General features: G+C 38.7%; 1 protein-coding gene across 2 annotated transcripts in view; it reads right to left on the minus strand.

Moving 5' to 3' along the window:
* Positions 1–424: 424 nt before the first annotated feature.
* LOC107701236 (A disintegrin and metalloproteinase with thrombospondin motifs 18-like) overlaps positions 425–21,699 on the minus strand; it is a 64,097-nt gene continuing 42,822 nt past the window's right edge. For both annotated transcript variants that reach the window (XM_016503197.1, XM_016503196.1), the window contains exons 13-23: positions 20,763–20,935; positions 18,654–18,784; positions 18,380–18,503; positions 17,432–17,679; positions 12,473–12,593; positions 11,827–11,953; positions 5,801–6,005; positions 3,987–4,181; positions 2,266–2,514; positions 1,992–2,169; positions 425–799 (exon numbers count right to left, since the gene is read on the minus strand). In XM_016503197.1, the coding sequence (XP_016358683.1) occupies positions 681–799; positions 1,992–2,169; positions 2,266–2,514; positions 3,987–4,181; positions 5,801–6,005; positions 11,827–11,953; positions 12,473–12,593; positions 17,432–17,679; positions 18,380–18,503; positions 18,654–18,784; positions 20,763–20,935 (1,870 nt within the window). In that variant the 3' untranslated portion in view covers positions 425–680. The remainder of the gene's footprint in view (positions 800–1,991; positions 2,170–2,265; positions 2,515–3,986; positions 4,182–5,800; positions 6,006–11,826; positions 11,954–12,472; positions 12,594–17,431; positions 17,680–18,379; positions 18,504–18,653; positions 18,785–20,762; positions 20,936–21,699) is intronic.

The raw sequence follows: 21,699 nt of genomic DNA on the forward strand, positions 1-21,699 counted from the left end.
CCCTGGTTTCTTCTGATTGGTCCACTGTTTTGAAACTAACATTTATGAGCTGTGCTGTGTCAAACATTGAACTTCTCTTAACTTGACACTTGTCTTAAAAACATAGCGAGAAGTACAAAAAAAAGCAGACAACCATCGAGAACACGTTTATATAGATGAAACTTTTAAAAAGCAGTGCAGTGGAACACTGTGTGAATTGGCCCTCAGTTCTGTATATCTGCTGGTAAACACACTGTTTCATGGATTCTACAGTACTTCAGATGTGTACAGTCTCACCAATGTTCATCTGGTGCTCTTCAAAGTAGCCTACTGATGATGAACAGATGATGGAAGTCTCTTAATGGCTTTAACCGGTGGTCACATCTCCAATCATAAGAGAACAGAGATATTTACAATATAAATGTTCTGCAGATTGGTTATTTAAAAAAAACACAATTCTAATTATGATACACCACAGATGAAGCCAGAACCAGATCCAGTTTTCCAATGTACCAATGAGTTTCTCGAGTTCCTCGGATACCAGGCTCTTATTATCTCTCACTAGTCCAAGACACGGTCCACTGGAATGCCTCTTTCTTTACCACATCTCGCAGATATCACCTTTGTCCATAGTGGTCATCTGTATCACAATGATTTACAGATCTAAGAGAAGTGAGGAGGCTCGTGGGAAGATCTTCCTATTACTGTCTTTTGGCAGAACAGGACTTGCAGCATTGTTGACCATAGAATTTGTGATTGCAAACACCATGCTGAGGCACCAGATGACACCAGCTGAAGAAGTCAATGCAAAGCTGGTCTTCTGTTAACGGAAAGACACATAATGACTATTATTTATTCTAAGCCTTAAAAACTACAGTGCTAACACAAACACTCAATGTTTTTGTAAGTGCTGTTTACTCTGAATAGAGACATTGTGGCGATGTTGCAAAGCACTTGGAAATACTGCACCGGCATACCGATAAGGACCTGACCTGCTCTCTGAAGGCCCTCACACTCAGTTCTCCAATGAGAATAAACAATTATGCACACACACACACACACATACACACACTTCTATTGTCTATGGAGAAGAGAACTTTATGTTTTCATTATCATTATAATTAAGCTATGTACAGTACATGACAATCATGATTTGTTCATTTAAATTATATTGTTTAATCACACAATGTATGTCAGTTTCTTATTGTTAAATAGTGGCAGACAGTCAGTTGACCTACCAATGTGGTTTTAAATCAAGTAAAAAGTACAGTGTTTTTATCACTACATAATGAGTAGCTAACAAGCTGGATAACTGCATATGATACATATGTAAACAAAGCAACAATAACAATTAACACTGTTGAAAACATTGTTTCACTGGCTGCCAGTTTTGGCTCAAGACACTGATAACTGCACACACAAATAAATCTCAATTTCACTATTTCATCTCAATTTCATGTTCATCTCTGTTTTATTCTGTACTTTCCTGAACAAGTCTTGTAAGTTTGTATTGAAGCGCATCTCATGTTAATACCTTTTTGGGGTAAATTGCTATGTAGCAATGCACCAGAGTCTTGGGTTTGATTCTCAGGAACATGCAAACAGATAACACACTAACTGTGATAAAATATATACACTAAAGTCCAAAATTTTAGGCATCAGTATCCTTCAGAAAGCATTCTAATATGCTGATTTGGTGCTTAGGAAACATTTCTTATTAGTATCACTGTTGAAAACAGCTGTGCTGCTTAATGTTTCTGTGGAAACCAAGACCCATTTTTCAGGATTCTTTATTAAAAAGAAAGTTCAAAAGAGCATTTTTTTGAAACAGCAATCTTAAGTAACATTATACTGTAACATATTGTGTCTTTACTGTCACTTTTGTGCCCTTGCTGATAATATTACTAATTTCTTAAAGTCTAACTGACCTCAAACATTTGAATGGTAATGTACATTGGATTTAAGTGTCTTCTAAATCAATAAATGAAAATTAAAGGTAAACCAGCTTGTACCTTTAAGTGTAGGTGAGGGAGGTAGGACAGGGACTGGGATTGGACCAGGACAGAAATGTGTATTGCAGGCACGTGAGCTGATGGGTCTCTGATGAGGTAAACAGCCCACTGACAGACGCCCTTGTCTCAGACACTGAACGCTACGTGTCTGCACCCCACCACCACAGGACACTGTGCACTGAAAGACACACAGACAGGACAGGAAGATTAGATGTCTAGCAGAATAGAAATGGAACGGAACCCAGATTGGTTATGATGAGCTAGTTACGCATACCTGCAGCCAAGGAGAGGAGTACCAGTGCAGAGTCACAGAAGTGCCACCCCTGTCTGGGCCAGGCTGGAGGATCTGGGGTGGTGGGGGCTCTGGGCAGGGGCCATTATTACAAGCTTGCTCAAGGTCTGCTTGGGGCTTACGGAGGTTCCTGCACCTCCTCACAGGGAACTCTGTGTAGCCTACTTGGGAGTCTTTCTCCCCACATTGCAGCTCTCTTCTCTTTACTCCTGCTCCACAGGAGGCCGAACACTGCATAAAACAACCAGACAATAAGAGAATAAGGTACATAAATATACATATGTATACACACATAAATACTCCACTGACCCTTCGCTACAAGATCAACTCATTCCTCCATAGCAACGGGTTAACAATGCTGCTAGATTGGAGGAGAGACATACTGAAGTACAAATGCAGATCGGAAAGTACCACTCAGCTGTCTGGAATCAAATACTTGTCTTTAAAAATACATGCACAGATGTTGATATAACCACTTGCACACATGATAACGTTTGCATCGCAAGGCTAGAATACACTACATGACTTTTCACATCTGAAGAGATTTTAAAACACTAGGCACCATACACTTGCTGTAAGTAGTTACAGAGGAAAAACTGGACATCATACACTAGACGACTGAGGATCACACAGTACCAGACTTTCAAGTTGATTCGAAAACAACAAAATGAGCCTCTTTGCTAGGAAAAGCATGATAAATGAAAAAACAACATGTATTCTAAAATCGTACACTACGTACAGATTTTTGAGTGAAATCTGTCAACTTAAATCTGCTGATCTAGTTAAATCTAGTTAACTAGCGTTAACCCCTGCAGACTGTAAATTAGGGTAAAAATGAATACTTAAAAGCAAATATGTAAATTAATATTTAAAGCAAAATTGAAGAAAGAACTGGTGTGATGTCATTTAAAAAAAAATAAATAAATCAGGCCAAAACGAAGTTAGTTTGGAATTCATTTTGGGAATTCGAAACAGCTTGTAGTAAACACCATCAAACTGCTAGTAAACAACTTCGAACTATGACTTCTTTGACATGGAAAACTTCTCTGGTTCATTTCTTCTGTTCAGTTCGTTGAGGTCAGACGCAAGTAAAAACATGAACACACTGGAGAGCTGCTTTCTGAAATTTAAGTAGTATTTCTAATTGAAAGAGACATTAACGTTGTGTTTCATGTTTAATAAGGTAAAGCTACTTGCTGTAAAGCAAACTATTGTATAAAACGCTTATATAAATATGATGTGACTTGACTGGAACTGCATAGCTTGTGCAAACATATCCACATCGCTATGATCAGATGCTTTCTTAACTGCTGTTTTCTCACCGCTGTCATTTTTGTTGTGTGTTGATAAAAGCACGCAGCACATATTTACGTTCATCATCAGGATGAACAGTATATCACTGCAAAGGTATTTCAAACTTTTTTTTACCCTTAACCTGAAGAACAAAAAATAACTTTACAATGAGTATATCAGGGCTTCAATGGCTTGCATGCTGATGTAACCCCTCCAGTCCTAACCACCCCACCTCGTTCTGACTGGATATGGATATCACTTAGCATTATGATATTTGCATGAAGACATCTCTTTAACATGCCCATGATTCTGCATCAGGATTAAATGGGTGAATATATGCATGTGCTACATATGAACTGTTTGTGTGAGCTCTTCTACATAACATCTGATATTCCTATGAGGGGCCTTACCTCTCCCCAGGTGGTAGTTATCCACTGAAGACGCTCATTCTTGGGGCAGCGGCTCAGCACACAGGTCTCCTGGGTTTTGGGCTTCAGGTGTAATTTACACATGCTGTCAGGCACCACCACAGCCCTGGCACCTGGACTAGTGCTCCTGCAGAAAACACTACGCTTCTTCAACCCTCGCCCACAGGTCTTAGTGCACTAGAGAGAAGGAAGGAAAGAAAGACAAACATGGAGAGACAGAGAGAGTTACCCTCACGTGGTCTTTCAGTGATGTTAGTTTAAACATTGTAAAGGTCACAGTAGCATGCAGATCACCTCAAACAGCAGTTGATATGAACTCTGGAGACAGGCGGTGCGAACTCAACCAGACCTTTAGGAGGAATTTAGTCGATATCAACTACTACTGCAAAATCTTCTCAAAAGATTTATGATTTAACATATTACATAAGATTAGACTGGAAAAAAAGGTTAAAGAATTCAGCATTGCTGCTAATGATGAAATGAACTCTGCCAATGTGTTTCAGCATTCTCTGGCTTCAGTGTGTGTTCATGGAAAGATAAAGTTCAGAGTACACAAATATATGCACAAGTATGCACAAGTAGCAACAGCAAAAGTTAGTACAAAATATTAGATTAAACCATGTATAAAGTAGTAATTTATCTAATATAACACTTTCCAACAACACTAAGGTTTCAGAAAGGACACTTTGTGTGGTCATTTCAGAAGTCCAATACATGCAGAACAGATTCTTAATGAAAGCAATGCAACAGTAAGGCAGATGGAGCACAATGTGCTAGATGTGCAATAACAGCAGGGGGCAGTAGTGTTTCAGCACTGATGTGGCATACAGAACGTTTTTACATTATGTTGGTTTGGGCATCTCAAGCCTTCACCTCATACTCTGGTCACTTTTCAAAACGTAATACGCATGTGTTATGGAAAGATTTCTATAAAAGGGTATAGCAGAATTTCAGAAACGTTCTGGTCAAGCTCATAAAACTAAACTTTATTCATTGATTATTTACACAATGGCAAGAAAATGAACAGGAACAAAAGTAAAATCTAAAATGGCCCTTTTTTTAGCCTCATGAAAAGAATGAGAGTTAGATTATATTAGGTTTATTGTACATGAGGTTAACTTGAAGTTAATTTTAATATTTTGAAAGCATCTTTTGAAATTTTTATACTTATTTCTGTAAATTTATCAAACACGATGGAATGTTTTAAAGTGAGACAAAACAGTTAATACCACAAAACATAACATAATAAGACAAAATCAACTGCTAGTGTTCTTAAGGACCTGGCATTTGTTAGTTTGGGATTTTACAAAAGAATAGCACAATCTACATTAAATATTTTGCACTGTGACTATTGTGTTTCATACACGACTTTAATCGTTTGGAGTCAGTATGATTTTTTATTGTTTTTGAAAAAAAAAATCGCTTACGCTCATAAAGGATGTGTTTATTTGATTAAAAATACAGTAAAAAAAAAAATTTTTTAAAGTAATATTGTGAAATATTTTTACAATTGAAAAGAACTCTTTCTATTTGAATATATTTTACATTTTAATTTAGTCCTGTGATGGCAAAGCTGAATTGTCTGCAGACATTATTCTAGTCTTCAGTGTCACATGATCCTTTAGAAATCATTCAAATATGCTGATTTGCTAATCAAGAAATCTTAATAATGTTACAAAAGATTTATTCTTTCTATTGACGGTAGTTGCACACCTGATGATGACATCCTATTAATTCCACTGGAAAGAAACAGATGGAGGTAATGTTATGTAGGTTGCATGTTTCTGCAAACATACCTGAGACCAGGAGCCAGTGCTCCACTCTGGAGGACATGTCTGTGTGTTGCAGGGCTGTAGTTGGGCCGGAGCCATTACTGGACATAAGGAGTGAGCCACCACCTCTTCCCGCTGGTATGTCACCTTCCTCATGCAGCGGATGTTCCGCGTCTGCTGCCCACCTCCACATGTTCTACTGCACACTCCCCATTTACCTGTCATCCAACTGTCAAGACAAACAATTTGACCTTCAGATGTGAACCTTGTGTTTGAAAATTTCACCACATTTTAACATGGAAGAGGACATTTTAGACCCATATGGCACAGACACGTGAAACGCATACACACACACACATGGCCTTCAAACAAAATCTACATAATGTGATGGCCATTAGATTATGACCAATATGATTACTCTCTAAACCACATGGAAACACTGGAAACACACATGGAAAGACTAATGAAGATACCACATACATGTGTTTGCACCCACCCGACCGCACCCTTTCCTGTGGGCTCATATGGGCATATACAAACATGCACTTATCCTTTACATTGAAGTTTCCAGCCTAAGAATTCAAATGTTTATAGAGATGCATCAAGAGATGCAGACATCTTGGTTTCATAAATACAATTTGTAATTCTGCACTATGCACATAACAAAATATTACAAAACAAATATCTGATGGCAAGTAAATGAGACATTTCAAGGTTCTGTAATAGATTAATCAGTATCAACATTTGGCATGAATCAATGTCTTCATTCTCAATACTCATAAAATATCAAATTAGCCTTTGGACGCTTTGTGCTTATTAACAAAGACAAGACGAACTCATCCAAACGCATCCTGTATCTGATTTATCAGCACATTAAAACACGGACAGTGAATAACTAAAGCATACAGAATATTCTATTTCACGTTATTCAGCTCAGACTTTTGCAACAAGTACAATTTGCTTAATATTTGCTGCTTAATATTTTTGTGGATAGTTTTTTTTTTTCAGCATTCTGTGATGAATAAAAAATTCAAACAGCATTTATTTAAAATAGAAATATTTTGTAACATTAATGTCTTAATCTCACTTTTGATCAATTTAATGCATCCTCGCTGAATAAAAATATGCATTTCTTTCAAAAAATTAACAAAAAAAATCCTACTGACCCCACACTTTTACTGACCCTAAACAGTAGAGTAGAATATGTGTATATTTGGTTTAATTATGCACTCTTCCATCAAATAAGATGTTATTTTTGTGGACTAAAGATAATTCTATTGACTTTAGAATTATCTTTATTAGAACAATGTTGTTGACTTTAGATAATGGATATGACGTGATAAAATACAGACTAAATTTAATGGGTATTTATGTCTAAAAGAAAAAAAATGTGTAAAAATCATCACTAGTTGCCAGAGAAGCTTGGTTCCAGTGCTCAGATTGCAACTCTATCCTTGCTTCTCTTGGCTGTGGATGAAAAGAGGCTTTAAAATAGAGTTGGGCAGGCCGGGATGAGATTAGAGCAAATGACAGCTATGACGAGAGCTGTGGCCACAACACCGGACAGACGCCCCAGGTCGAGTTCTTAGAAGACCCAGTTCCACCCAACCATTGCACAGACCTGAGCCACGGAGCTGAGAAAAATCCTTTAATTTTCTCTCCAGCCATCTGAAAAATCGGAGGGAGATGGTTAAACTGCTATTTTAATTGAGGGAAGAAACAAGATCCACAGCACAATATGCCTTTTCACTCCCCCTCGTCCTCTCCTCACCACATAAATGACAGTGTCATTGGTCAAAGAGCTGACTTGCCGTGCCTTACTGCAAACCACTGCTGGTGTTTGCTTTAATTTTGTATTTCTGGAATCTTTCAATAACTCGCATATTTCAAGCCATACAATTAAAGAAGACATATCTTTGAGGGCAATACTGTGGACTGCTTCACATTTCCGGATACGGTCTGATTTCGCTGGCATTTTCTCCATGTCTACCCAGAATGATGCACCCATAATAGATACTTGTTCCAAATCACTCAATGAAATTTAAGCTACTGTTGGTCGTACCATGGGACAAAGACTGAATTTTTAGCGCTCTCTGAGGAATGGTTTGGGTTTGGATGCATTTGTAAGTTTAAGAGCACGAACAGAACCATGTACTTTCCTAAACCCACGTGACATTTTGCATTTTTTTTATGCTAAAAATATTACTTTTTGAACAGACCAAAGCATGTGCTCTAACCACTTTAGCTATGTTTGGTTGTATGATATTGGAAATTGTTATTCATTACAGTAGTCTTTTTGGGTGATCATGAACACAACAGTTCAAAAGTTTGGGGTCAGTAAGATTTTTTAATGTTTTTGAAAGTTTCTAATGCTCACCAAGGCTGCAATTGTATTTTTATTAAAATACAGTAAAACAATAATATTGTGAAATATTATTACAATTTAAAATAACTGTTTTCTATTTTATTCTATTTTAAAATCAAATTAATTCCAGTGATGGCAAAGCTTTTCAATTTCTTTTTATTATCAATGTATTATCAACAGCTGTTGCTTTTTTATTATCAATGCATATTAATGCAATTATTAATGCATCTTTGCTGAATAAAACATAATTTCTTTACAAAAAAAATCTTACTGACCCCAAACTTTTGAACAATACTGTATGTGAGGTGGTCGATTGTACAAAAGTCTGGTAAAGAAAAGAAAAAAAACTCCTAAAGCTGTCTGCGCTTTGAAGAATGGCGGTTGAACAGAAAAGCAAACACACAATCATGCAACACAACTAATAAACCAAAAGAAAAGAAGGAATATTCAGAGGGAACTGCAAAAGTCTTTAAGGCATGCACATTTATCTTTTCATGACATTTTAGGGAACAAATCAAGCTGGCCGCTTCTGGGCCCAGCCTGTGTTTGAAGTCACCGCGCTCCACGCTTCACAGAAGCAGCAGGGCAGCATTTGCAGCCGGAAGCAAGTCGTCAGTCCTGTAGGCCATAGTACGGAGATTAGCGCTCAATTCCTTGCCGGCTAGACACGCTCAATCCCCACAGGGACGCGGTCTCTCTTGCTCCATAATAAAACATGGGCAGACCTGTCAACACTGAAGATATTTGCTGGAAAGATAAGCAGAAGCTTCTGTCTTGCTCTCCTGTTTTGAATGCATGCCCATACTTTTTCTGGAAGTGTTTCCAAAGGATATTTATTTTCCCTTTCCTGCACCTTTTTTTTAGTTTTCCTCTTTTCAGCAGTCATAAATCAAAGCACATAATGCCTCAAACAAATAATGTTCTGGGAGTCTGAAGTCGATATCTTAAGGCCGTGATGTCATTCAGTATGGAGAGAAACAGATTCGGCTCTGCATACAGTGGGGGAGGTCATTAGTAACTGTGGGATTTAGGACCTGTCTGTCTGAACAATAAACACACTTACAGTATGACCTACACCGAGAGAAAAAATAAATCCATTCTGAATGTTGGGAATCTCATGAAGAGAGAAGAAAAAGCACAAGGCCGTTTAAGATTTAACGTAATACCCTGTCGTACCTATATTTGAAAAGCTCTAAAAAGGGATGAAAATGAAAACTGTCATCATTTGCTCTCTTTCATGCCGTTCCAAACCTGTATGACTTTCTTTCTCCTGCGGAACACAAAAGAAGATATTATGAAGATATTTTTTGAAGATATTCATATATGAAAGTAAATGTGTCCAAAATCAACACTTTCATTGTCAGAAAAAAAAAAGACATTTTTCAAAATATGTTCTTTTGTGTTCTGCAGAAGAAGAAAAAAGTCACACAGGTTTAAAAAAAAAATGACATGAGGGAGAGTAACTGATGGTAGAAGTTTCATTTTTGGAGGAATTATCCCTTTAATAGCTTTTCCAATGCAGGTATGACAGAGTAACTAACTCATTTTGTGACCCACAGGATGGTGATGTAATTGAGCTGTGACGCCAACAGAAGGAGTCTGGGATCACTGGTATTCTCTACTGGTAATCAAAGCCTCTCTGCTCACCAAGTTAAAATGTCATAGGGTTACAGGCAGACATTGGCGGTGAGTGATGGGAACCTGTGCAGTCTGTCTCGACATATCCAGCACCGCCACAGACACTCTGCTCTCCCGTCAACCCTGCTGTTGTTTTCAATTACACACTATTGGACTATTTGTCAGGCTTTGAATGGGACAAGCCAAACTGGTTAGAGCTTGTTGCTGTAAGGAAATAATCATATGGTCTTGATTTCCCCTTTTAGCATTGCCTCGCCATAGCCCGTACTTTATAATCATTCTATAATCATTCGCAGCCAACATTTCACACAACGTAAGGCCAAAGAGAAAGAGAGAGCGAGAAGGACGGAGGGAAGAAAGCCAGGAGAGGTGATTTGTTATCTGAGTTCCAGAACGGTGCGTCAATGCCTTTCACCCTGGCAAGTGAGGGATGCAGGGTATGTAGATGCTTCTGTAAGGCAAGAGATCAGTAAATCAAGTCAAGTTGAGTGTTGCTCTTGTAGGAATGGCAGCAAGACTCTCAAAAGGAAGATGGACCGGCAGATTGACTTCAGCTTTGAGACACCCAGAGAAAAGCTGTTTTGAGCAGTTCCTTTCATAGTCTCCAGAGCCCCGAGAAGGTTTCTGACACCTAGACTGAGAATGTTTTTCCCAGGGTCCCTAGTGAGATGGTCCCTGCTTTTCTTTCTCTTTTTTTCCATGCAAAAAGATCATTAAGCATGTTTTACCCACAATACAATGTCTCTATCCAATTCATTCGCCGACTTCTGTAAAGTGCCTTTTTCCCATTTATCTTCCTCATTTCCAAATATAACACTTATCCTTTTCACTCATAACACTCACTGTAAATATAGTGGGAGACTTCGATAAATATGGCTTCGATTCTTGGAATATTTGAGTAGTAATTCACTGTAGTCAACAAAAAGACAAGACAGAATGAGAAACTAGTATTTATATGTGTCTATATGCCTTATTATGAAACCTGGTGTGTATGTGGGTTTGAGTTTGTATAATTTAAGAGGTGCGTGTGTGGCAGGCTGTGGCTTGGAGCTGGAGTTTGGGCAGTGAGGGTGCAGTCAGTCCCTGTCTGGAGGCTATGTTAATCCTGTTTTCTTTAAGGAATGAAACAGAGAAAAGAACCCAAGGAAGAACGTGATTTCTCAGAGCTTTAAGCTGGGTTCTGCTCATGTTAAAGCCACCACAGCTGATTTCAGACAGACATACCAGGGCACTGTGCCCACCAATAGCGCTGGAGAGCAGGGTTGTACACCACTGAGAATTAAACTGAGAATGCTTTTTAAATTCCATTTCAATTTTTGAATTTGATTGGAAGTAGCAAACAGGTTTGAAATTAAGAAAGTTGAATTAAAATAAAATGTGAATTAAATACATTTTTAACTAGAAAAGGACGTTTGGTAAAGACAAAATTAGACCAGCATGAGATCAGAGATCAGCATGAAATAAAAATTCACAATTTGTTTTCTAAATGCATGTTGTTGATCATATTGTGCATGATTCATTCATACATGTTCAATTTTTTTTGGACGTCATGATTTTTAATGTAAATGTCATAATTTGATCATCTTTAGTGAGAGATATTTTTTGCCATATTGTGACATACCCACCCATTTTTGTTTTACAATCAATTGCAAGCTTGCATTCAGATCTGCCTCTATCCAATAAACAGCCAACTGACAGAACCAAGTACCCACCCTACATTTCTTTTCTAATCTGTCTCAAAAGGATGTATATGTCACAATCTGGAAAAAAGCATCTATTGCTACTTCCATTATATCATGACTTTAAAGAAGTTTAAAAGGTCTTTAAAGTCTTATGTGCAGGTTTTATATATTGTTTCTTTCCTATTTAACTTCCAATTCAACTACTGTGTTTGGTGTGAGCAATTCAAATTTGAACTCAATGACTGAAATGGAGCTATTTCTTAAATTCTAAGTTGTGTCCAACCCTCCTGGAGAGAAGCAAGCATGGAACAAGGAATTCAGACAGAATAACATACACACACACACACACACACACAGACTCTTACTAGGCAGGGCAGGGCTGTGTGTTGCACAGGTGAGAGCCCACCACAGGTCTGGTCTCAGGGTTGCAGAGTGAAGAGTTGACCTGCGTGTTCTGATCCTGCAAACAAATGGCTTTCGTCGAGATCCGACCTGAAAGAGATATAGAGAGATACAGATGAGTATAAACACAACTACTCTCTTTGGACATTTTACAGAAATCCATCTCTCTAACCCAGCCTAACATATGTCTTAATCATGCGATAAACTAATGCATCCTCTGAGCAAACAAAGCCGGGCCTCTGTCAGTGTGAGAGGCCAGGAGGGGAGGCCCAGAGGTCTGCTCTAAAGAAAAGCATGAATGAAACTGTGTGAGATCTGTGCTGTGGGCATGTCATAGAGCTGTCTGTCTGCCACCAACACTCAAACAGCTGACTGTGAATGGAGGAGCCACTACCACAGAGATAAGCCAATGAGATTGAGAGGTCTGGAGGAAGGAGGGGCCCACCTTTTTTTTGTTTTTTATTCAGCTCACAAAAGTGTGTTTGATGGACCTGGACAAATACACACATACACTTCCTTCCTCACCACACCACACAACCACAGAAACTCTGCTCTCTCACACTTGAGTCAACAAAGCAAACATTTACTGTACATACGGCATCAACTCACCCCCAGCACAAGGCGCAGAGCAGTCAGAGCGCACCACAGACCAGGTGTAGTTGTGCTTCTTCTCAGGATGGGGTAGAGTGTATTCCCATGATATACCAGGATTTTTACCCTGAAGAAGAATCTGTGGAGGAGAAGAGATGGACATAGGTTGGTGAAAACAATCAAGCAACAGGCTTCTGTCTATTTAAGTATACGCAACTGTTCAAAAGCTTGAAGAAACTGACAGAAATGTAATACTGCAAGGATGCAGTTTTCTGCAATTCTGCAATGATGCAGTAAATTGATGAAAAAATTAATGCAATTCAAAATGCTATGAAAGATTTCTATTTTAAATATACTTCAAACATTCTGTTCATAAAAGAATCCTAAAAAACACATTACCAGTTTACTATCTTCAACACTGATAATAATAATACATAATAAATGTTTTTTGAGCAGCAAATCAGCATATTAGAAGGATTCTGGAGAATCATGTGACACTGAAGACTGGAGTAATGGCTGCTGAAAATTCAGCTTAGCCATCTCAGGAATACATTATCTTCTAAAACATAATAAAATAGAAAAGAGTTATTTTAAATTGTAATCATGCAAAAACTCATTGTGAAATACAATGTTGCTATTTTTACTTTTACTAATTTTTACTTTTATTTTTTATCAAATAAATGCAGCCATGGTGAACATAAGAATCTTCTTTTCAAAAACATAAAAAAAAAAATATTACTAACCCCATACTTTTGAACAGTACTGGACATAAAACAAACAACAATCGAATATGTGAAGGATTCAAATACACACCAACCATGCATCACCTCTGTCTTTGGGAGCAAAGCACTTAATAATGAGGACACTTTTAGTCCGATTAACATACATACATGCTGGACAAAGTCAAACTCCAATCACATTATCTAGATCTGTTAGTTTGAATATGCAAAAACTGGACTGGTATGATTTCAGCTGTTTACTCAACGTTTAAAAAAAACGGACTGAAATGTAACTGTTAAATTGCATGCAAACGTGCTGATTTTCTTGTTAATGTTCTCATATTCCAGCAAGGAAGAAGCTGCCAGAGTGTCTGCTGCTGTTTTGTGGCTGTAGCTCCGCTGGGATTGAGAGATGACACCACAGTGTGACGCTGATCTGGAAGGATGCTTGAATTAGACTGTCTATGTGTTTGAACTGAAGCTTATCAGCTTGGAAAACGGCACAAGTGGACCAAACTGTGGGTTGGGTGAATCTGAATATTTTCATATAGTGGTGTACTGTGAGACTTTATTTCCCAGTAAGTTTTACATTGATGTTTATGTTTCAGTAGGTCTGTATGCTATAGTTGTGGTGGCTGTTCCTGGAGAAGATCTTGTACTCATTCATGTGAGACTAGACTACAGAGGAAGTTCAGCCAGTTCCTCACTAAATATGCGCCCAAGGCCACTGAGGACAGCTCGAGGATAACTCTAATGGAGTGGAAAAGTTCTCTGACAAGAAGAGGACCTTTGTTTTTACTCAGACTTTGCCAAATGGGGATTTTCCTCAGACTGTTTATAATAAAAAATGCAATGACACCAAATTCACTGGAACTGGTAAACCACCAAACTATATGTATAAACAAAGCAGCTAAACAAGGATCGAATCTTAAGGGTCACTGGAGAGTTGCAGCAGTGTTTACACAAGCCAACAGTAATTGCAAGGCAGGCCAAATTTCTCTTAAGTAAGAGTGCGAACTTAAGTAGTGGATTAGGCAGATGCCACCCATCCTCTAATTACTATGGATTTACCCTCAGTTAATGTTTTGAACAGGAAGTGTGTGGCAGGCTGCTGCTGATGTGGGAAGATTATGCTTAAGTCAGTCACAATAAACACAATAAACCAGTCTCACTGCTCTGTCAGATTATCGGTTTAGCTAAAACTATCTAAAATCTTTACTAGCCAAACTTGGGTTCAATTTAGTGTCATGAATATATGCTTTACATTACGGATGGAGAGGTAAGAATTCATGTGAATTCATGTTTAATGTTCAATGAGATGCAGGTGAATGTTGAGACAGAACCACTAACTGAAAGTAACTCAAGTAAGTCCAGACCTGTAGAGGAGGAAAGAATCTATCAACAGAACAGCAGAAGATATTGTGCGAATCAAACAAAGGCGGTATTCGAAGGTTGGAGGATTCCAGAGGAAGTAAAACAAGTATACTGTAACACAGTGGCAAGTTAGCAAACTTTTTAACATACTGTATCTTGGCTTACTCTCCCTCTGAGTGTCCAGGCTGAATCTATTGCCCTGGAAGCGGTCTGTGAGACCCTGCATGCTAGCCTGTTCAAAGCTGGTCCAGATTTACAGTTGGCACTGAACACAGAGCAACTATTCCAGAATCAAGCTCAGGAGGAGGTCTCTGATCCATCTGTGATCCGGCTAGCCATCTGACTATGGATAAAACACGTGGGGAAACTCTACCTCTTCTGATCCAGGGTCAAGACCCACATGAGTCCATTGCACCATGTCTGCGCTCTGATATAGGAAGTCTAGAGTTTCAGTCTTAACATATGAAACAAGAATCACAATTTTAAACATCAATTCAACATGCAAAACAACCTTCCCCATCCAAATACTGTAAAAGCTAGTTTTGTTTTATGTTTTATGCTAGTTTTGTTTTATGTTGCAATGAAACTTCATCTGATTTGCTTCTAGCTCTAGACGCCCCTCTTTCGCTCTAGTCATTCTGAATAATGACGGAAAATCTGGGGTAATTACTAAACTACAGGACTACTAGGACAGGTTCATTATCAAGCACTCCCAGTATAGGGTTACTACACAAAAATCCATCTGTGCCCTGGCTAGAAGCGTAGCAGTTCCTACCGTCAAGAAGAAACGAGTGAATGAAAGACTGATGAATGGGAGCACATCTAAATGAATCACTCTGGACTGGCATGACCCTCTTAAGACATGCCACAAGAATGTCAATACTTAATTCAATCCCAAAAAAGTGTTTAAATCAGAAGCACGTCAAGTTTGAACGGAACTGCTCTGTTATGTCTCGTCTAGTGCCTCTCAATCCACCTTGCTGAGCCGATTAAAAGCCCTGGAACCATGTCAACATTTACATTCGCATTTCTCAAAATGCACTTTCCTAAGCGTTCAGTAAGGGTCTTGAAGCTGATACTTATCCATTAAAATGAGAGATCCAGCCAAGCATAATTGACCAGCTGCTTCCCGCGACCCCAAGCCTCTCTGATCTACTGAGTTCAATTGCAGAAATCTTTTAATCTCTCTCTACCTTACTCTTATACTTAATTAAATCCCAAAAAAGTGTTTAAATCAGAAGCACGTCAAGTTTGAACGGAACTGCTCTGTTATGTCTCATCTAGTGCCTCTCAATCCACCTTGCTGAGCCGATTAAAAGCCCTGGAACCATGTCAACATTTACATTCGCATTTCTCAAAATGCACTTTCCTAAGCGTTCAGTAAGGGTCTTGAAGCTGATACTTATCCATTAAAATGAGAGATCCAGCCAAGCATAATTGACCAGCTGCTTCCCGCGACCCCAAGCCTCTCTGATCTACTGAGTTCAATTGCAGAAATCTTTTAATCTCTCTCTACCTTACTCTTCTTTTTGAAATTACAGAGCATACTTAGAGAGATTAATGCCAACTCATCTGCAAATCAGACCTCTGCTGCCACCACCCACCCTGGGGAAATGTAATGAAGAGAGGGCATGTGTGCTGAAGGGGAATGCGGCATGCACGTAAAGCACAGGTTGAGTGTGGTGCAGATCAAAGGCCGGTAAATAAGATCAAAATGATCTTAAAAAAAAAAAGTGTATTAAATTAAGCATACCTAACTTTTGTACAGCTTACACAATAACACCTGCAATAGTATCAAGGCCAAATAGATTTTTAACAGCTTGAGGTGTTGGTAACAAGAACAATTTGGAAGTATGATATAAGGGATCTGCATGTTTTAACTGGTAAGTGAAGCCATCCAAACATGCCATCATGTTATTGTTTATTGGAGTTCAAATGATTCATTCAAACTTTACAATAACTTTATGATGGTTACAATACAGCATTAATATTGAATTGTTTGATGCTACAGCATTATTCTTCATTTTAGTCTTGTGTTGTCACAATCATAACTTAAGTTTCTCTAGATTTTGACATAACATAGACATAACATCTATTTTAAATCTTGACTACATTTCTTGTGAGCTTGATATAAAATGATCTCAAGATCTTATTAATTTTCCCTTACCTCAATGTAAGCAAAAAGCTGTTTTCCTGAGCTTTTGACATAAAAGTTGTTTTCTTATGTTTTTTCTTGGCCTGGAGGCGACAAATCTATTTTTAACTGCAATATAGAAATAATGCTGCATCATGGATTAGCAAATTCTCTTTCCAATAGCAAACTTAACATTACATATCAGCCCTCAGAGCGGATCTACTGCAGTACAACACAATGGCGATAAAAGGTTTAAATTATCCTTCTGAAATCTAATTATCTCTCTTATCCCTGCTTCGGATTTGTGATATATGAAGCGCCCTTACTATGACTTAACCTCAAAGGAACATCTGAACCCATACTCATCACCCTTCATGAAAGCGGTGCCCTGTGCTGCCCATTAGCACAGCACACAGTGCAGCGAGTTCAAAGCATAGTGCCATTCACATTGTCGCACCGTTTGATCTCGAATCTCCACATACTGAAGATGAAAGTCGCAATGACCACGTCAGCTCTGGCCTGCAATTAATCCCAAACAGAGGCGTTAGTCTGCCCGTTCGACTCATTTGTGTCCCTTCTCTTCTCTCTCTCTCTCTATCTTTCCCTCATTTGTTTCTCATCTCTCTCACTCACCCACTGTCCCTCAGCCTTGTTTTCATCGGACCGAATGGCCACGGCACTCTTGCCAAGACCCTGTCATGGCTAATTCGCTAACAGGTGTCAGGCTGGATGGGGACGGGGGTGACTCACTTCAAAGAGCAGGGTCTCATTAGTGGGGCCTGTGCCGTACAAGATCTCAGGCCGGTTGAAAGAGTGCTGATAGTTGAACATAGTGCCTGCGAACTGGAATCTGCCAGGCCAGTCCACCGTCCAGTCCCCCGTCAGGTAGTAGGTGCCACGCTTCAGGCTGCGGACAGCCAGGTAGCTGGTGGAGATCTCCATCTCCTGTACCCTGATGCTCCTCGCTCCAGCAGGAACCGTCACAACGGGGTAATATTCTGAAGAGAAGGAAAAAAAGAGAAAATAGGTTTGCCATGTCTGCTCACTTTTGCAGTTTCTGCATTTTTAAAGGCCAGAGGGAACAGGCATTTTTGAGCTGATGCATTATCACCTCCTTCTCTCTGAGGAGAGCAATGAGGTGCCAGACTGCAGAGCTCTTGCTGTGTAAGTGCTCTAAAAAATACATTGAAGTTTTCTGTTAAGTCTGAGGAGAGGAGCTATAAAGTGACAGACTTGCTCATACAGCAAGGATTTTTTTCTTCTCTTATTTCACTCTCTGTGATCTTTTATTATATTTTATTAAAGACCACTAGTTCCAAACTATTTTGATCAAATCAAATACCACCTAATTACCTCCAGTGTTCAATCCCACAAAAAAATGCAGATTTGTGAAAGATTCAAAAGTTTGGGGTCAGTACTGTTACAAAATATTTCTATTAAAAAAATAAAATTAAGTTAAAATAAATTGAACTCTAAATTCAAAATTTTGCACGGTTTTCATTAAAATATTAAGCAGCAAAACTTCTTTAAAATTAAGAACCACCTCAGGTGAGGACTATTGCTTTAGGCATTTTTCTATTATTTTATCATGATTCACTCCTTGTTTCTTTCTCTTGAAGCCTGTGACTCTCTTCAAAATATTGATTTGTCAGAGAAGATCAGAAGGTATGAAAGAAACATGCTCTACAAGCACCTTACCGTTGGCTCTGTGCTGGACGGTGTACTGGCCACTGTAGAACTTGCAGGTGGAGTTGTCTCCTTTACAAACTCCACAGGTATCCAAAGCAGCCTTTGATCCCAACACTTGGTCACAGCCTACCGGCTGCACAGGAAAAGTTCTTGAAATGAAATTTTCAAACTGACACACAGTTTAGCCAACTGGGCATATGTCAAGCAATTCTCACGCAAAAAACCATTGTAAAATCCGTGGTAAATGTGATGACCTTCTCAGAATCATCACCTCCTCACGTACCTCGCATATCCCATCAATGCACACGCCTCCTTTGTAGTCAGAGCAAGACGTCCCATCTTTGACTTTGCTGGACATAGCGAAGAAAAAATCAAAGTCCTCAGCAATGCAGTACAGCTTACAGATGTCCTCTTCTAGATAGGAGATGAATGGGGTCATTAGATCTTATAGCTTCAGAGTGATTTTATGTTAGATCTTCTGAAGCGGTGTTCTGGTCCTCTGAGTGTGCTGCTATGAAGTTTCATGCATGAAGACATATGGAGCAATGATCCTGTGAACATCTTTCAGACAAAATGCAGGTGTACTTTTATGTAAATTGGAAAACAATTCTATGGAACATATGCACAAAAAATACAACATATGCATAACAAATAAAATAAAAACATTTTTATTAAATTCAATTACGTCATAAATTATGTCATGCATAATTTATTCCTAACAGACACAATGCAATTGTGTATTACTGTCTAGTGCTAATTACAGGGAATGTTTAAACTGTGTATGGTTGGCCGTGAAGCAACTGGAATGCTCACCATGCTGTAGAGAACATACCCAGAGAACACATGTTGCACTAAAATTTAAAACTCTGTTACAAATGGGCCCATAAAGCTGGAATGCAAAAGGGGCAACTCTATCCAACGCTCCTACCGAGAGAAAAATATGGACCTATCAGAGATGCATCTGCATTCACACAGAGATCCAGGCTCATCCGATACAGCTGCTCAGAATGAACTGTTAAGATTTTTTTTTTTTTTCGGAACATATTAGATCATAATTATTGTGCTTATACTTCAAAGGAAAACAAATTATGTTGTTACAGACTTACAGGTGTAGCTGAAAGGGAAGCTAAACAACAGTAAATCGAACAATAAAAGCTTAATTTTGAATAATGCACCTAAAAGTAAAGAGGAGGCCAAGTGGAACTTAACAACAGGACATGTCAGTGGTTTATCCAATTTGATCTAGCTCCAAAATCCCAGTCAAATAGGGGTAAGTGTTTCCTAACACCTGTACTAGCCACTGAAACACACAACCTACTGATTTGAGCACTGAGCTCCATTCACCCCACTGAAACCCCTGGATACACTGACGAGGACTTTCTAGCAGGAGACAGCTCAGCATCTCCTCTCAGGTCTTTCTCATTAGTTTTAAAAAATCTGACAGCACAGTACCCAATTGTTCCTATCCTTTCCCTTTTTCACTCCCAGTCCACTAACTCATAAGAAAGCCCAAATACACAAACAGGGTCCTATTCAGGTCCAAACCTGCCTACAAGATTGATCAGTGCACTGCTCTCACAGAACGAGTGGATACATGTTTCCAGTCCAAATCCATGCACAGCTTAGGCAACACACATTAGGTGAGATGAATCGCTTGGGTGGAATATATTTGTCCTATGTAACAATCTCAATACATATTGTCAGAAACAAATGAGAATGATTACTATTTAAAAACACACCTGTTCTTGCTGACTCAGATATCAAACATTAAAAACTAAGCAGGCAAGGTCTGAGATGAATGTTCTTTAGAAGTTTGTTGTTAGTTATGTCAGACAAGGGAGCATATACCGTTCAAAAGTGTATTATATTTTTTTAATTTCAACATGGATAATACGAAATGTTTCTTGATCAGCAAATCAGCATATTAGAATGATTTCCGAAGGATATCATGTGACACTGAAGACTGGAGTAATGGCTGCTATTTTAAATGTAATATTTAACAATATTACGGTTTTATTGTATTTTTGATTAAATAAATGCTGCCTTGGTGAGTATAGAGTATAAATATATATATATATATATATTTTTTTTTTTACATTTTTAAAAAATCTTACAGCCCCCAAACATTTGAATGGTAATGTACATTATTATTTATTATATATTAGATTATATTAGATTAGATTAGATTAGATTATTTAATTTAAAATGTGATTGAACTCATACATTTATTATACATTCTTTTTTTTTAAAGTGTGAGTCTCGCTCGTCCAGTAAATGAAGACGCATGGGGATTTTGAACCCAGCAGAGGTTTACTATGCTCTCTTCCAACTGTTAATGAGACATTTGCTTTAGTTCGTAATGAATGCATTAAGGCCCAAATATCTCCCATACCTTCCACTTTGGTGTATGGCTTCCATTTGTAGTACCATCCCCTGAAGGGTTTGCTGTTGTACTCGGCACACTGCTGAGCTCTGAAGTCCACTTCATTGGGCTGGCATCGCTTGGTGTTACACAGCTGGTGCAGTCGACCGGGGCCTTGGCAGAACTTGCCGTTGTGCTGTGGGCTTGGGTGAAACAACCAGCAATTAGCACAAGTGAACATGGAAGCAAGGAGAGAGCAAGACGAAGAGAAGAAACAGATGTGCCTCAGCAAGCATTCAACATGCGAGAGGAATGACAGTCATTCAGTACTTTTTGGAAGAGGGGCTGGTGAGATGCATTTCATATGATGTGCATTAGCATCTGCACTAAGGGAATGTCTTTGTGCATTATCGGTGATGTGTCTGACTGAATCACATCCCAACTGACAGCTGTAAAAGATATTAAGTGCTTGGAATACAATTCCATTCATGACTTGGACTCGCCTGTGTTTTCAACAGCTGTGATTTTTGAATAATAAACATCAACAAGAATAAGACAGCACGCAGCTGTGCTCATGTACCTTACACATTGTGTTATCGGAGTCGACTTGCTTGCAGTCAAATAGGAAACCTGGTTGAAAATGGTTTGTTTTGGATGGTCCTTACCATGTTTTCTTAACTAGTTAACCAACAAGCTGACCTTGATAAACAGTGATAGGATTTTTCTGGCTGATCTAGCAAAAAACAACCACCAAACTAACATAACCCTTCTTGGACAAACATGGAATTTCATTCAGTCATCTTTACTTCTCTGAAATCTGTAATGGCCAACTCTTGCAAGCAAGGCTGGATATCATAAAAGGTCAGCCCTCAGGCTCTGGACAATGTGTTCGAACTGTCACCCTGTCTTGCTGAGGCAGCTTGAGGCTGGAGAAGAGTGGTAGCCTCCTCCCAATGCCACAGGAATG

This window comes from Sinocyclocheilus anshuiensis, unplaced genomic scaffold, assembly GCF_001515605.1.
Source record: "Sinocyclocheilus anshuiensis isolate Anshui unplaced genomic scaffold, SAMN03320099.WGS_v1.1 scaffold1966, whole genome shotgun sequence".
NCBI lineage: Eukaryota > Metazoa > Chordata > Actinopteri > Cypriniformes > Cyprinidae > Sinocyclocheilus > Sinocyclocheilus anshuiensis.